Source organism: Staurois parvus, unplaced genomic scaffold (assembly GCF_062004578.1).
Source record: "Staurois parvus isolate SC_StPar_1 unplaced genomic scaffold, SC_StPar_1.0 ptg000715l, whole genome shotgun sequence".
In the NCBI taxonomy this organism is placed as follows: Eukaryota; Metazoa; Chordata; class Amphibia; order Anura; family Ranidae; genus Staurois; species Staurois parvus.
In genome coordinates this window covers 5,381,332-5,396,875 of record NW_028318511.1, presented here as the reverse complement: position 1 = coordinate 5,396,875, position 15,544 = coordinate 5,381,332, and the positions used below count along the sequence as shown (strand labels likewise).

At 41.5% G+C, this 15,544-nt stretch overlaps 1 protein-coding gene across 1 annotated transcript in view; it reads right to left on the bottom strand.

Annotated features, from left to right (window-relative positions):
• The window catches only part of LOC149445626 (uncharacterized), a 70,257-nt gene that overhangs the window by 11,775 nt on the left and 42,938 nt on the right, over positions 1 to 15,544 (bottom strand). The window contains exon 20 of the mRNA XM_089653509.1: positions 5,680 to 5,829. Coding sequence (XP_089509635.1) covers positions 5,680 to 5,829 — 150 coding nt within the window. The remainder of the gene's footprint in view (positions 1 to 5,679; positions 5,830 to 15,544) is intronic.

Genomic DNA, 15,544 nt, shown 5'->3' with positions numbered 1-15,544 from the left:
CCGTGAAATGGGCACAATGGAGGATGCACCCTTTGCAGAGGAGTTTCTCCTACAGTGGTCATCAAGGGACATGAACCAAGTTATCTAGCAGGTGATGAAAAGAAGTCTGTGGTAGTTGGCATGGCAGAAGAACCCACTCCCACCTCATGCATCATAGTTACAGCCAATTTCAGCTTCAGGGGCAGGAGTGCTTTCTGTCAAAACAGAGGTAGCACCAGGTCAGTGGAACCTTCCTGCTCAGGAAGTTGTCTTTACCATTCTGGAACTTTGGAGAGCCGTCTGCCCTCTTCATGCCTTTCATTACCTGATAGTAGATTCTTCTGTTCTGATGAGGTTAAATACAGCAGTGTCCTGCATAAAGAGACAGGGTAGAACTTGCAGTCTGAGTCTACTGGGGGAAGTGGAGCCGATCATGGCCTGACCAGAAAATAACCTCACAAACATCTCTTCAGTCTACATTTCATGGGTTCATATCTCCCAAGCAGATTTTCTTTCATGCTCCCAATTAGGCAATAATAAGTTGTCTCTACATCCAGACTCCTTCATGTGACTCCTGTTCCTGGGAGTGTCTCTAAAGGTGGATCGATTAGCTTCATACAATCACAATGTCAAATGTCTGTGGTAGTGAGACCTTGTAGATCACCAACTCGGGGATCCCCAGGTCGTGGAGCCTGCTTCTTTACCAGGGTCCCTGATGGTGGGGATGGACTTGCAGGAAGCTGAGACCAGGATGCAGCCCCAAGCTATGCCCAGTTGAGCATGCGGAGACCACTCACATGGGAAATCCAAGAGACAAGATGAGGTCAGGAGGGGCAGCAGACAAGCACAGAAGGAAGCGAAGCCAGGCTTGGCACACGGGTAGCCAGACGCAGGATACACTAGAAGTAGCAAATGGGAGCTTAGAGAACTGTGAGGTTGCTCAGGCAAGGCAGACTGCACTGAGCACATGTGTGTACCCAGGAAGTGATAGAAGGGAAAATTATATAAATCCACAATAGAGCAAGTGACGCCCATAGGTGAACAGAGAACCCAACACACATGTGAATGAAATCACAGGTCTAGCAGAACAGCACCACTGCAGCAAGGAGGTAAGAAATGCACACACAGAAATCTGCAGGCACCAGCTTGTAGCACACAAGATGGAGAAGTACTGCATGAGGATCTGGTGCCAACAAGCTGTGGGAGAGGGACGCCTTTCTGCCAGTCCTCACCATTTTCAGTTTGTTTAGGAGCCTACTGTCAGTGAAGGCAGAACCAGTTGAAGTAATTCCATATTGCTTAGACTGTAATTTCCTCTGCAACTGCAGCTCAGTTACTGTGACCAAGTCTCTCCACTTCTCAAATAGAATTTTCTGTCGCAGGAGGCTGTAGTCCACCAGTGTCCCAGTCACCTCACCTGGTTTGCTTCTTGAACGATTAGCCCACTTAGTCTGTTCTGCAAAATTCATCACTACAATCATGAGCTCCAGAAGACCAAGCCCTAATAAAGTCTACAACAGAATTTGGTTGAGAATTATCCTGTTTGTAGCTTCCTCTGACTTTCCCTGCCCTAACCATCAGGTCCAGAACATTCTGTATTTCTTACAAACTGGCTTATATATTTTACTAAATATCTGTTCCCGTAAGGTACAGATATCTGCACTTTCAGCCTTTACCAGTGTCTTTTTTAGAAGTGCAATCCAGCTTAGACCTCTGAGTAAATTGAGATTTTCCATGTGGGATGTTCCTTTTATCCTTGGCTTCCTGTCCAACTCTAGATTTGACCAATCTCAATCCTTTTTGATTAAGGATTTATCCATCAAGACAACCTTCTAGGTAACTATCACCTCAGACAAGAGACTTTCCGGGATCAGGGCCTTCAGCCACAAAAACCCCTTTTTGAACTTTCATCAAGATCGGGTGGTTCTGATCCCCACACTGAAATTTAACCGAAAAGTGACTTCACTGTAGCACATGCAGCGAAATGTGTCGATCCTATATGCTTATTGTTTGTTCATCACAAACTTAAAAGACTGTATGCTGGTGCTAGACCATGATATTTATTGTTTTTATGTAAAATGTCTATTTTAACTGAATAAATTAATAAATATTATATTTTTTTTATAGTTTTGTGTTGTATATTTATTCTTGTGAGGTACATATAAAGTCCCTTTTTTCTGAGCAAGATAGTTCCACATTTATGCTTAGGTGTGGTTACTCATGCTTGCTCTTTTGTTCCTGCTTTGACAAGGTTGGGATGGTTCCACAATGTGGATACTTCTATCCTAACTCCTAATCACACATTTTCTCTTTCTTGCTGACTGTAAACACTAGATTTCATTGTTTTAAAATAACAAACAGGTTTAGACTTACCTGCTCTGTGCAATGGAATCACACAGTGCATTTCTGATCTTCCTGTTCTTGAGTCCCCCACTGGTGCTCCTGGCTCCTCCTCTACTTGGTGTGCCACCACAGAAAGCCACTTCCTATCGTGGCACACCTGCAGGCTCCATCCCACTGCCTGTGCTCTGCTCCCTCATCAAAACCAAGCCTGTGAGGGTGGGGAGAAGGGAAACAGCCCCAATAGACCGGCACAGCGCTGGATCGACTGAGGGCTCAGGTAAGTATGGGGGGGGGGGGGGAGTGTGTGAGGGGGTACAGTGGTATCTAAGCATTTTTTACCTTAATGCAAGGGACTTTATTCTATTTGTTTCATTACATGTATTCAGATTGTATGTTGTTATGCATCTCTTCCTAGTTTTACCCACCGTTTTGATTTATTGAAGGATGGGAGGTACGTGCATAAGTGCACACAGGTCTGGACAGAACAATTAGAGTGCACTGAAAGTGCAGTTACACTTTAGGAATGTATTCAGTGCAGGGCAAACATGATATCTATGGAACTTAAGCATTACTCAAGCAGTCCTTAAATTTCACATTTCAAAATGCACTAAAGCTTTCAGTACTGAGGGAAAGGTCAATGCTTACCTTTTATTGTTCCTGTTTTACTGCAAATCTACTAGTAAATGAGTAGTGAACGTAAAGAAAGCCTGTACAAGAAGAAAATTGTAGGTTGCCATTGATGACCTCCCTTTCTGAATGATGTATGCTTTTGTGTACTTTCTGTATCATTGACCCAAAACAAGCATGCTACTTCATACTTGTTTCAGGTAAATGACTCAAGGCAGCCAGGTAACTATAATTTTCAGGAGGTCAGCAATGGTATTGTATTTTTTTCAATAAAGGCTTCCTTTAAAGCTTAGATTTAATGAAATGCTTTTTAAAGATATTACATAAGACAGCCACCAGCATAAGGGACACTGCTAATTTAGTCTCCATACACACTAGTCTGTTTTCTTAACTAACAAAAAAACTGGAAAAAACCCTGGATAAAAAATGCTGGATAATAGAGTTTTTGAGTAGAGTTTTAGTAACGTTTAGAAGTGTTTATGAGCGTTAGCTTTTTATTAGCATTTTTACAGTACATGTAGAAACAAATAAGCTAAAAAAAGCTGTTAGGAGCGTTTAGCGTTTTTTTCTGCTGGAAAAACGCTCCAAAAATCTCTACAAATATTTTTTTTTCTGCTCCTAGATCCTGAAGCTCAAAAAAACGATAATAGCCTATAGTATGCATAGACACACAGGATAACACTATTTAGCTTCTAGGAGCAGAAAAAAAATGCTAAAAACAACTTCTGGGAGCTTCAAAATTGCTAGTGTGCATGGAGCCTAAATGTACTATCCTTGATGCTGATTTTTAAAAAAATACTTAATGTTAAAGCGGAGCTCCAGTCAAGTTAAAAAAAATAAAGGTCAACAGCTACAAAATCTGTAACTGCTGACTTTTAAAATACAACCATGCACCTGTTCCCCGATCCAGTGGTGTCCTCATCACAGTTGGGTTCACTGGCCGTCCTCCCTCCCTGGCGCCTGCATCTTCAGTGTGGGCACCCGGCTGTGAAAACTTGTGTCTTCGAAGCTGGGTGCCCACACGAGTATCGCTGCGCTTTGTGAATGGTCCCATAGTCTTCTGGGACCTGTCACGTGTCCCAGAAGATTATGGGAAGGGAGGGTAGAAGGACAACTTCCACTTCCGATCTCCTAGGCGATTGCAGCAGAAGTGGGAGTGGGTACCTGTCAAATTCGGGTATCCTTTCCCCCCCACTCCCCAAAGGTGCCCTTCCTTAACAGGGAGTGGGGGATGAAGCCTTAAAGCGGAACTTTCCCTTTTGGGTGGAACTCCGCTTTAAGCTTTAAAGCTGAACTCCAGCCTTGCCTTTAGTCTTGCACAGTTGTACAAGCTCCTCACATACTGTAATTGTTCATACTAATTTTATTGCGCACTGTGAGCCATTCTCATGCATTAGAATTTATAGCCCAGCATTTCCAGACGAAAGCATCATTCAGTCCTTTCTTTCCCAGCCTTGCTGTTTGTATCCTGATTTTTTCATTCATCTACTTTCAATTCTTTATTTAAGGAGGCCCAGTATCACATGTGAATATTACCTTTAGCAGTCTGCATGCAAATACAGGCTGCCTAGGAAAGCCCATTAACATTCAGGGCCCTCAATCCCCTCATGTTTTGCATTGTATTGGTATTGTTCTGTCACATGTTCTGTCCCCCTTTGTAATGTACAGCGCTGAGCGAACTATTGGCGCTTTATAAATACTGTATAATAATAATAATAATAATCCATCAAGACATTTTGATATTTGCATGCTTTCTCCTAAGAGCCAGCCCACTGCTTGCCCCAAGGCTGAGGGCTCTGGAGAGGAGTAAAGAGACAGAATGCTGTGATGTTTTTGGAAGCTATATACAGTACCCTACTGGCCCCTTCCACCAGTTATGATCTGCCTGCATTGCATAAGGGAGTACAGAGGCTCAGTGATTCAGAAGCTCATTCGCATGTGGATGGGGGAACCAAGGAAGGCAAAATATTAGCAGATTAAGTTTCAGCTTTATCATATGATCGTATTCTAATAGTGCATAAGCCTCCATATGGTTTAAGCTTTATTCACATTTGTGCCTTGTGGTAACTGGCATGTTATCTTCCATCATTACAACACATGGAAATGCACCTGCTCTCTGTGTCTTTGTGGGAGCCTTTCCAAAAAAGGTTATGTGCATTTGTTGGCACACTGTAGTGATTTTGGAGCACAATTATGGGCTGCCTCAACACTTGTTAATTCAAAGCATAACATGCAGCTGTGTGAATCAGCCCTCAATGGTTTTACTTTTGCAAGTTTAAATTGGTTCCAAAATCTAAGCATTTTTACCTTAATGCATTCCCTGCATAAAGGTAAAAAATGTATAGGTAGCAGTAACCCCCCTCAGGGGGCAGGGCTGAGCCATATTGTCTGTGTATATGTTTGCAGGCATTAGGATTGAGCCTGCACGAGTGCCCCCATAGCAAGCAGCGTGCTATGGGGCACTCGCAGAAGAGAAGAAGACAGGAGCGTCTATTGGGGACCCAAGAAGAGCAGGCTTGTGGCTGCTGTATGCAATTCCATTGCACAGAGCAGGTAATATATATATATATATATATATATATATATAAATATATATATATATATATACACTGTTTGTTTTTAAAAAAAATAAAACTTTGCAATCACTTTAATGTAAATTTTTTTGAATGAGCATCATATTTGTAGTCACTTTTTATTTCAAAAGACTACTGCAATATAAAATATTCTTACCTGGGGTGGTTTGTGGGTGTTTGGTAGAAACTGATGTTGATGTGGTAGTTGATACTGTAGAATATGTGATGGGTTTTGTGATTGTTGTCGTGTGATTAGTGGAGGGATGTGTTATAGTGGTCATAGTTGAGGGATGAGTGCTTCTAGTGCCTGCAATAGACAGAGCTGCGGTTAGAGGTAATGTTAGTAGTGATGAAATAGATCTTGTAGCTGGGAAAGAAGGCCATGAAGTAGAAATCAGTGGAGTTTTTCCAGTAGTAATTTGGTAGACTGGGGTAGTTTTTTGGGCTAATGTAGATAAATTGGTGGTAATTAAAACGAAACTGCAGGATGGAAATGCTATTCTGCATCTTACAGGCACTCCCTCCAGGCCACTGATTTATCTCAGTAGATTTAAAAGACACTTATTTTCACATTTTTATATTAGCCACTTTTCAAAAGTTTCCCTGTTTTTCCATGAAGCAATAACATCTGCACATTACACGCCTGCCTTTTGGCCTCTCAACTTTGCCTTGTGTATTCATGAAAGGTTTACTGGCAGTAGTAACCCTGATCGGGAAAAAAGGCATGCATCTATCATTTACACTACTTTCTCCTTCTCTCAGGACAATTAACTTCTGCTGGAGTACAGAGATCAGGTTCTCAGAACCCTTTAAGAATTTGGCTGGTTTATGAATCAGGAAAAGAGCTATCTCAGATCTACGCAAAGCTCCATTCAATACAGTTTTGAATGCAATTTCTCTGCTTTTAGAGAATATTCTGGTGATCATCCTGGCTCTTTCCTCTTCTCACCTCTCAGCATTCCTGTGATTACTGGTCATTGAGATCATAGTCTTGACTGCACTGACCGTGAAATGGGCACAATGGAGGATGCACCCTTTGCAGAGGGGTTTCTCCTACAGTGGTCATCAAGGGACATGAACCAAGTTATCTAGCAGGTGATGAAAAGAAGTCTGTGGTAGTTGGCATGGCAGAAGAACCCACTCCCACCTCATGCATCATAGTTACAGCCAATTTCAGCTTCAGGGGTAGGAGTGCTTTCTGTCAAAACAGAGGTAGCACCAGGTCAGTGGAACCTTCCTGCTCAGGAAGTTGTCTTTACCATTCTGGAACTTTGGAGAGCCGTCTGCCCTCTTCATGCCTTTCATTACCTGATAGTAGATTCTTCTGTTCTGATGAGGTTAAATACAGCAGTGTCCTGCATAAAGAGACAGGGTAGAACTTGCAGTCTGAGTCTACTGGGGGAAGTGGAGCCGATCATGGCCTGACCAGAAAATAACCTCACAAACATCTCTTCAGTCTACATTTCATGGGTTCATATCTCCCAAGCAGATTTTCTTTCAAGCTCCCAATTAGGCAATAATAAGTTGTCTCTACATCCAGACTCCTTCATGTGACTCCTGTTCCTGGGAGTGTCTCTAAAGGTGGATCGATTAGCTTCATACAATCACAATGTCAAATGTCTGTGGTAGTGAGACCTTGTAGATCACCAACTCGGGGATCCCCAGGTCGTGGAGCCTGCTTCTTTACCAGGGTCCCTGATGGTGGGGATGGACTTGCAGGAAGCTGAGACCAGGATGCAGCCCCAAGCTATGCCCAGTTGAGCATGCGGAGACCACTCACATGGGAAATCCAGGAGACAAGATGAGGTCAGGAGGGGCAGCAGACAAGCACAGAAGGAAGCGAAGCCAGGCTTGGCACACGGGTAGCCAGACGCAGGATACACTAGAAGTAGCAAATGGGAGCTTAGAGAACTGTGAGGTTGCTCAGGCAAGGCAGACTGCACTGAGCACATGTGTGTACCCAGGAAGTGATAGAAGGGAAAATTATATAAATCCACAATAGAGCAAGTGACGCCCATAGGTGAACAGAGAACCCAACACACATGTGAATGAAATCACAGGTCTAGCAGAACAGCACCACTGCAGCAAGGAGGTAAGAAATGCACACACAGAAATCTGCAGGCACCAGCTTGTAGCACACAAGATGGAGAAGTACTGCATGAGGATCTGGTGCCAACAAGCTGTGGGAGAGGGACGCCTTTCTGCCAGTCCTCACCATTTTCAGTTTGTTTAGGAGCCTACTGTCAGCAAAGGCAGAACCAGTTGAAGTAATTCCATATTGCTTAGACTGTAATTTCCTCTGCAACTGCAGCTCAGTTACTGTGACCAAGTCTCTCCACTTCTCAAATAGAATTTTCTGTCGCAGGAGGCTGTAGTCCACCAGTGTCCCAGTCACCTCACCTGGTTTGCTTCTTGAACGATTAGCCCACTTAGTCTGTTCTGCAAAATTCATCACTACAATCATGAGCTCCAGAAGACCAAGCCCTAATAAAGTCTACAACAGAATTTGGTTGAGAATTATCCAGTTTGTAGCTTCCTCTGACTTTTCCTGCCCTAACCATCAGGTCCAGAACATTCTGTATTTCTTACAAACTGGCTTATATATTTTACTAAATATCTGTTCCCTTAAGGTACAGATATCTGCACTTTCAGCCTTTATCAGTGTCTTTTTTAGAAGTGCAATCCAGCTTAGACCTCTGAGCAAACTGAGATTTTCCATGTGGGATGTTCCTTTTATCCTTGGCTTCCTGTCCAACTCTAGATTTGACCAATCTCAATCCTTTTTGATTAAGGATTTATCCATCAAGACAACCTTCTAGGTAACTATCACCTCAGACAAGAGACTTTCCGGGATCAGGGCCTTCAGCCACAAAAACCCCTTTTTGAACTTTCATCAAGATCGGGTGGTTCTGATCCCCACACTGAAATTTAACCGAAAAGTGACTTCACTGTAGCACATGCAGCGAAATGTGTCGATCCTATATGCTTATTGTTTGTTCATCACAAACTTAAAAGACTGTATGCTGGTGCTAGACCATGATATTTATTGTTTTTATGTAAAATGTCTATTTTAACTGAATAAATTAATAAATATTATATTTTTTTTATAGTTTTGTGTTGTATATTTATTCTTGTGAGGTACATATAAAGTCCCTTTTTTCTGAGCAAGATAGTTCCACATTTATGCTTAGATGTGGTTACTCATGCGTGCTCTTTTGTTCCTGCTTTGACAAGGTTGGGATGGTTCCACAATGTGGATACTTCTATCTTAACTCCTAATCACACATTTTCTCTTTCTTGCTGACTGTAAACACTAGATTTCATTGTTTTAAAATAACAAACAGGTTTAGACTTATCTGCTCTGTGCAATGGAATCACACAGTGCATTTCTGATCTTCCTGTTCTTGAGTCCCCCACTGGTGCTCCTGGCTCCTCCTCTACTTGGTGTGCCACCACAGAAAGCCACTTCCTATCGTGGCACACCTGCAGGCTCCATCCCACTGCCTGTGCTCTGCTCCCTCATCAAAACCAAGCCTGTGAGGGTGGGGAGAAGGGAGACAGCCCCAATAGACCGGCACAGCGCTGGATCGACTGAGGGCTCAGGTAAGTATGGGGGGGGGGGGGGAGTGTGTGAGGGGGTACAGTGCTATCTAAACATTTTTTACCTTAATGCAAGGGACTTTATTCTATTTGTTTCATTACATGTATTCAGATTGTATGTTGTTATGCATCTCTTCCTAGTTTTACCCACCGTTTTGATTTATTGAAGGATGGGAGGTACGTGCATAAGTGCACACAGGTCTGGACAGAACAATTAGAGTGCACTGAAAGTGCAGTTACACTTTAGGAATGTATTCAGTGCAGGGCAAACATGATATCTATGGAACTTAAGCATTACTCAAGCAGTCCTTAAATTTCACATTTCAAAATGCACTAAAGCTTTCAGTACTGAGGGAAAGGTCAATGCTTACCTTTTATTGTTCCTGTTTTACTGCAAATCTACTAGTAAATGAGTAGTGAACGTAAAGAAAGCCTGTACAAGAAGAAAATTGTAGGTTGCCATTGATGACCTCCCTTTCTGAATGATGTATGCTTTTGTGTACTTTCTGTATCATTGACCCAAAACAAGCATGCTACTTCATACTTGTTTCAGGTAAATGACTCAAGGCAGCCAGGTAACTATAATTTTCAGGAGGTCAGCAATGGTATTGTATTTTTTTCAATAAAGGCTTCCTTTAAAGCTTAGATTTAATGAAATGCTTTTTAAAGATATTACATAAGACAGCCACCAGCATAAGGGACACTTCTAATTTAGTCTCCATACACACTAGTCTGTTTTCTTAACTAACAAAAAAACTGGAAAAAACCCTGGATAAAAAATGCTGGATAATAGAGTTTTTGAGTAGAGTTTTAGTAACGTTTAGAAGTGTTTATGAGCGTTAGCTTTTTATTAGCATTTTTACAGTACATGTAGAAACAAATAAGCTAAAAAAAGCTGTTAGGAGCGTTTAGCGTTTTTTTCTGCTGGAAAAACGCTCCAAAAATCTTTACAAAATTTTTTTTTCTGCTCCTAGATGCTGAAGCTCAAAAAAAACGCTAATAGCCTAAAGTATGCATAGACACACAGGATAACACTATTTAGCTTCTAGGAGCAGAAAAAAAACGCTAAAAACAACTTCTGGGAGCTTCAAAATTGCTAGTGTGCATGGAGCCTAAATGTACTATCCTTGATGCTGATTTTTTAAAAAATACTTAACGTTAAAGCGGAGCTCCAGTCAAGTTAAAAAAATTAAAGGTCAACAGCTACAAAATCTGTAACTGCTGACCTGCACCTGTTCCTTTGATCCAGCGGTGTCCTCATCACAGTTGGGTTCACTGGCCGTCCTCTCTCCCTGGCGCCTGCATCTTCAGTGTGGGCACCCGGCTGTGAAAACTTGTGTCTTCGAAGCTGGGTGCCCACGCGAGTATCGCTGCTCTTTGTGAATGGTCCCATAGTCTTCTGGGACCTGTCACGTGTCCCAGAAGATTATGGGAAGGGAGGGTAGAAGGACAACTTCCACTTCCGATCTCCTAGGCGATTGCAGCAGAAGTGGGAGCGGGTACCTGTCAAATTCGGGTATCCCTTCCCCCCCACTCCCCAAAGGTGCCATTCCTTAACAGGGAGTGGGGGATGAAGCCTTAAAGCGGAACTTTCCCTTTTGGGTGGAACTCCGCTTTAAGCTTTAAAGCTGAACTCCAGCCTTGCCTTTAGTCTTGCACAGTTGTACAAGCTCCTCACATACTGTAATTGTTCATACTAATTTTACTGCCCACTATGAGCCTCTCTCATGCATCAGAATGTATAGCCCAGCATTTCCAGACTCAAGCATCATTCAGTCCTTTCTTTCCCAGCCTTGCTGTTTGTATCCTGCTTTTTTCATTCATCTGCTTTCAATTCTTTAATTAAGGAGGCCCAGTATCACATGTGGATATTACCTTTAGCAGTCTGCATGCAAATACAGGCTGCCTAGGAAAGCCCATTAACATTCATCCATCAAGACATTTTGATATTTGCATGCTTTCTCCTAAGAGCCAGCCCACTTCTTGCCCCAAGGCTGAGGGCTCTGGAGAGGAGTAAAGAGACAGAATACAGTGATGTTTTTGGAAGCTATATACAGTACCCTACTGGCCCCTTCCACCAGTTATGATCTGCCTGCATTGCATAAGGGAGTACAGAGGCTCAGTGATTCAGAAGCTCATTCGCATGTGGATGGGGGAACCAAGGAAGGCAAAATATTAGCAGATTAAGTTTCAGCTTTATCATATGATCGTATTATAATAGTGCATAAGCCTCCATATGGTTTAAGCTTTATTCACATTTGTGCCTTGTGGTAACTGGCATGTTATCTTCCATCATTACAACACATGGAAATGCACCTGCTCTCTGTGTCTTTGTGGGAACCTTTCCAAAAAAAGGTCATGTGCATTTGTTGGCACACTGTAGTGATTTTGGAGCACAATTAGGGCTGCCTCAACACTTGTTAATTCAAAGCATAACATGCAGCTGTGTGAATCAACCCTCAATGGTTTTACTTTTGCAAATTTAAATTGGTTCTAAAGTCTAAGCATTTTTACCTTAATGCATTCCCTGCATAAAGGTAAAAAATGTTTAGGTAGCAGTAACCCCCCTCAGAGCCATATTGTCTGTGTATATGTTTGCAGGCATTAGGATTGAGCCTGCACGAGTGCCCCCATAGCAAGCAGCGTGCTATAGGGCACTCGCAGAAGAGAAGGAGACAGGAGCGTCTACTGGGGACCCAAGAAGAGCAGGCTTGTGACTGCTGTATGCAATTCCATTGCACAGAGCAAGTAATATATATATATATATATATATATATATATATATACTGTTTGTTATTAAAAAAAAAAAAACTTTGCAATCACTTTAATGTAGATTTTTATGAATGAGCATCATATTTGTAGTCACTTTTTATTTCAAAAGACTACTGCAATATAAAATATTCTTACCTGGGGTGGTTTGTGGGTGTTTTGTAGAAACTGATGTTGATGTGGTAGTTGATACTGTAGAATATGTGATGGGTTTTGTGACTGTTGTCGTGTGATTAGTGGAGGGATGTGTTATAGTGGTCATAGTTGAGGGATGAGTGCTTCTAGTGCCTGCAATAGACAGAGCTGTGGTTAGAGTTAATGTTAGTAATGATGAAATAGATCTTGTAGCTGGGAAAGAAGGCCATGAAGTAGAAATCAGTGGAGTTTTTCCAGTAGTAATTTGGTAGACTGGGGTAGTTTTTTGGGCTAATGTAGATAAATTGGTGGTAATAGGTCTGACAGTGACAATGGCTGCGTTATTAGACGTCAAGTGAGTACCTTGTGGCTTATTAGATTTATTGGGATAAGACTGTTTAATGGGAACAACTGGAGCAATTAATGTGGTTAATGGGGTTTTAAAAGAAAAAAAGTTGGTTGATATTGGTGTTATTGTATTTGTAGTGCTATAAATACCTGTAGCAATTAATGGTGTTGAGGTACTAGATTTAGTAGAGAAAACATAGGAATTGGTTTTTGGAATCTGTGAGGGTGTTGTATTAATTAACTTATTACCAGCAGTCATGAAAATATAATTTGTAAAAGTAGAGAAAACAAAATTTGGATTTGCAACTACTGTGGACTTAATGTTGGAAGGAATGGATATAGCTGATCTTGGCTTAATGACAGACAAAGTGACCGATGAAAAATGTCTTCGTGGACCTAATGCAAGTACTCTACTCTGATCAATTGGGTAAGCTGACCCAAAAGTTTGAATGAATTTAGTAGAGTAAAAAGGTGTTCTAGGTAAAGTGACTAATGGAGTTCTATAAGAAGAAGAACCTGAGATTGTGTATCTTGATGTTATAGATGTGTTGAGGACAGAAACTGAAGTACCTTCTACTGAAGTCAGTGTGGGTGTATTGGAGGAAGCTGGCATGGCAAACAATGTGGCTGAAGAGATAATGGAAGGAGGGGGGACATGGGAAGCCAAAACTGAACTTTGTGGGACTATAGTGAAGGGAATAAAAGAGGTTTTTGAGAAAGGAGCTGGTAATGATGTGCTGACGGGAAATTTTGTAGTTGTTAAGATAATTGATAATGTAGTAGTAACAGGTGAAAGAGAAGAAGGTAGAGATGGAATTAGTGATGGGCGAATGGTAGAAATCCACCTTGTAATTATTGTACTAGGAAGAGTAAGGAGAGATGAGGCACTTGTTAAAGTTACTCTGGATGTAATGTTGGGAAATGGCATGGTAGTTATATGATCTGGGGAGCTAATTGTTGGGAAAACAGAAATAGTGGGTACAGTGGTAGAGAAAAAAGTGTTTGCTAATGGTGTTGAAGTGTATGTTTTAAGATAAGGTGTAGTTAGTAATGATATAAATTTGGATTTAGATACAGTTAAAGGAGTTGAGATGTGAACAGCACTGCTAGACACAGTTAGGGGAACTGGAGAACCTTCTATTGGAGCCAGTGCGGGTGTATTGAAAGAAGCTGGCAAGGCAGACAACGTGGTTGAAGAAATATAGGAGGTGGTGAAGGCATGATAAGCTGGTTCTGAACTTTGTGTGCATAAAGTGATAGGGATAAACATGTTTTTTGTGAAAGAAGTTAGTGTCGGTGTGCTGAGAGGAACTTGTGTAGTTGTTGAGCTGGTTGATAACATATTAATAATAAGTAAAACATAAGTAGTTTGAATTGGAATTAGTGTTGGCCTAACGGTGGAAAGCCTTGTAATGAATGTTTCTGGTATCCTAGAGGATGTAAGGAAAGATGGGGAATTTCGTAGAGGTATTTTGGATGTAATAGTTGAAGTTTGTGTGATGGTTAAAGGGACTGCGGTGGTGACAGTAGGCAGAACAAAAATAGTGGGTGTAGTAGTGGAGAGAATAGTTGATATTGGTGTTTGTGTTGCCATTGTGGTAGTAATTGATAACAGAGCTAAAGGAACTGAAATACTAGCTTTAGTTGGGAGAAAAAGAAAATCTGGCACAGGATTTATGGAAGTATGTTTCACAATGGGCATTGTAACTAATGTGATTGAGGAGCTGGTAGTAGGTAATACAGGGGTTGTCGGCATAGAAGATAGAATGGAGGAGATGCCTAGGAGAGCAGATAATAATGGTGTCTGAGTCAATCTCGACACTGTTGTTAATGGAACTTGAATGATCAATTTTGTAGTTGTTATAAATGTATTGAGACATTGTGCAGGTTTATGAACTTGGGGAAGAATAATTATTTGTGTATGAGTTATTTTGGACACAGTAGTAAGAACTGTTATGGCAGTGACTGGAGAAGTACTGGTAGCAACAGAGAAATATGACATAGAGGAGACAGGATATGTAACAGTGGGGAAAGACATAGTAGTTGTGACTATATTTAGTGTAGACTTTAGGTCAGGGACTAATGTATTTGTTAATGGGAAAAGAGAGGTAGTCATAGTAGATGGAACAAAGTTTGCACTTGATGTTATTATGAACAAATCTGTTGGAATCAGTTTGGTAGTTAATGTTAAAGTTGAGGCTTCTGTTTCTGTGGAAATAATGCTGGGAAAGGTTATGGTGTTTAGTGAAAAGGTTGATGTGAAAGGAATTTTAACTGTATCATAAACTGTGATGTATTCTGTAGTTGCTATCGTTGAAGTAGATGACAGGGATGGAATTGTATAGTCTGAAGTGGAAAGAAATGTGGGTAGTGGATAAGTTATGGTGGCCCTGCTTTGCCATGTGGATTCTGCAGAGGAAAATAGTTATTGAAGTGAGAATAATCCTATAATAAAAATTCAGTGACAATCAGTAAAAATAATCATAGCCACAATCAGAGGCGGACTGACAACTCATGGGGCCCCCAGGCAATAGGGGATCATGGGGCCCCTGTGTCCTCGCCCACACTCAAACCACACCCAAAAAAGCCTATGAAAGGTACCAGGGGCATCTCATGGGGCCCCCTACTGACCCCGGGCCCTCGGGCAGTGCCTGAGTTCCCAAATGGTCAGTCCGCCCCTGTCCACAATATAAGTTGTTAGAAAAGGGTCAGATGACTTCACACAGAATTAATTAAAGTAAGCCTGTATTGATATAAATGTGGAGGCCACCATGGCTGACCTCCTACTTAAAAATACTAGCTCAGCTTTCTCTGGCTTTAATAGTTTGAATCACTGACCTGGAACAAGCATGTGGCAAGTCATAACTCCTAATCTACATACTTGTTGAGGGTCAGTGACCCATAAAGTATTGAAGACACTGGCTGAGCAGGACAGCCAGGAAACTACCACTTTTAGTTTGGTAAAGGCAGCCTTTATATCTCCATAGTACAGGATTCCAGTAACTTTCATCCTTGGTCCTGGAACAGCCTCATCTGAAAAGATCTATTCAGTATACTCATATATAAAATGTTACACTTTTTAGAGAAAATCAAGGAAATCAGTCAGGTACATGCACAAATCTGTGTGGTCAGTGTGGTTTCAAAGCATTCATAATTGGGATTATAAAGAA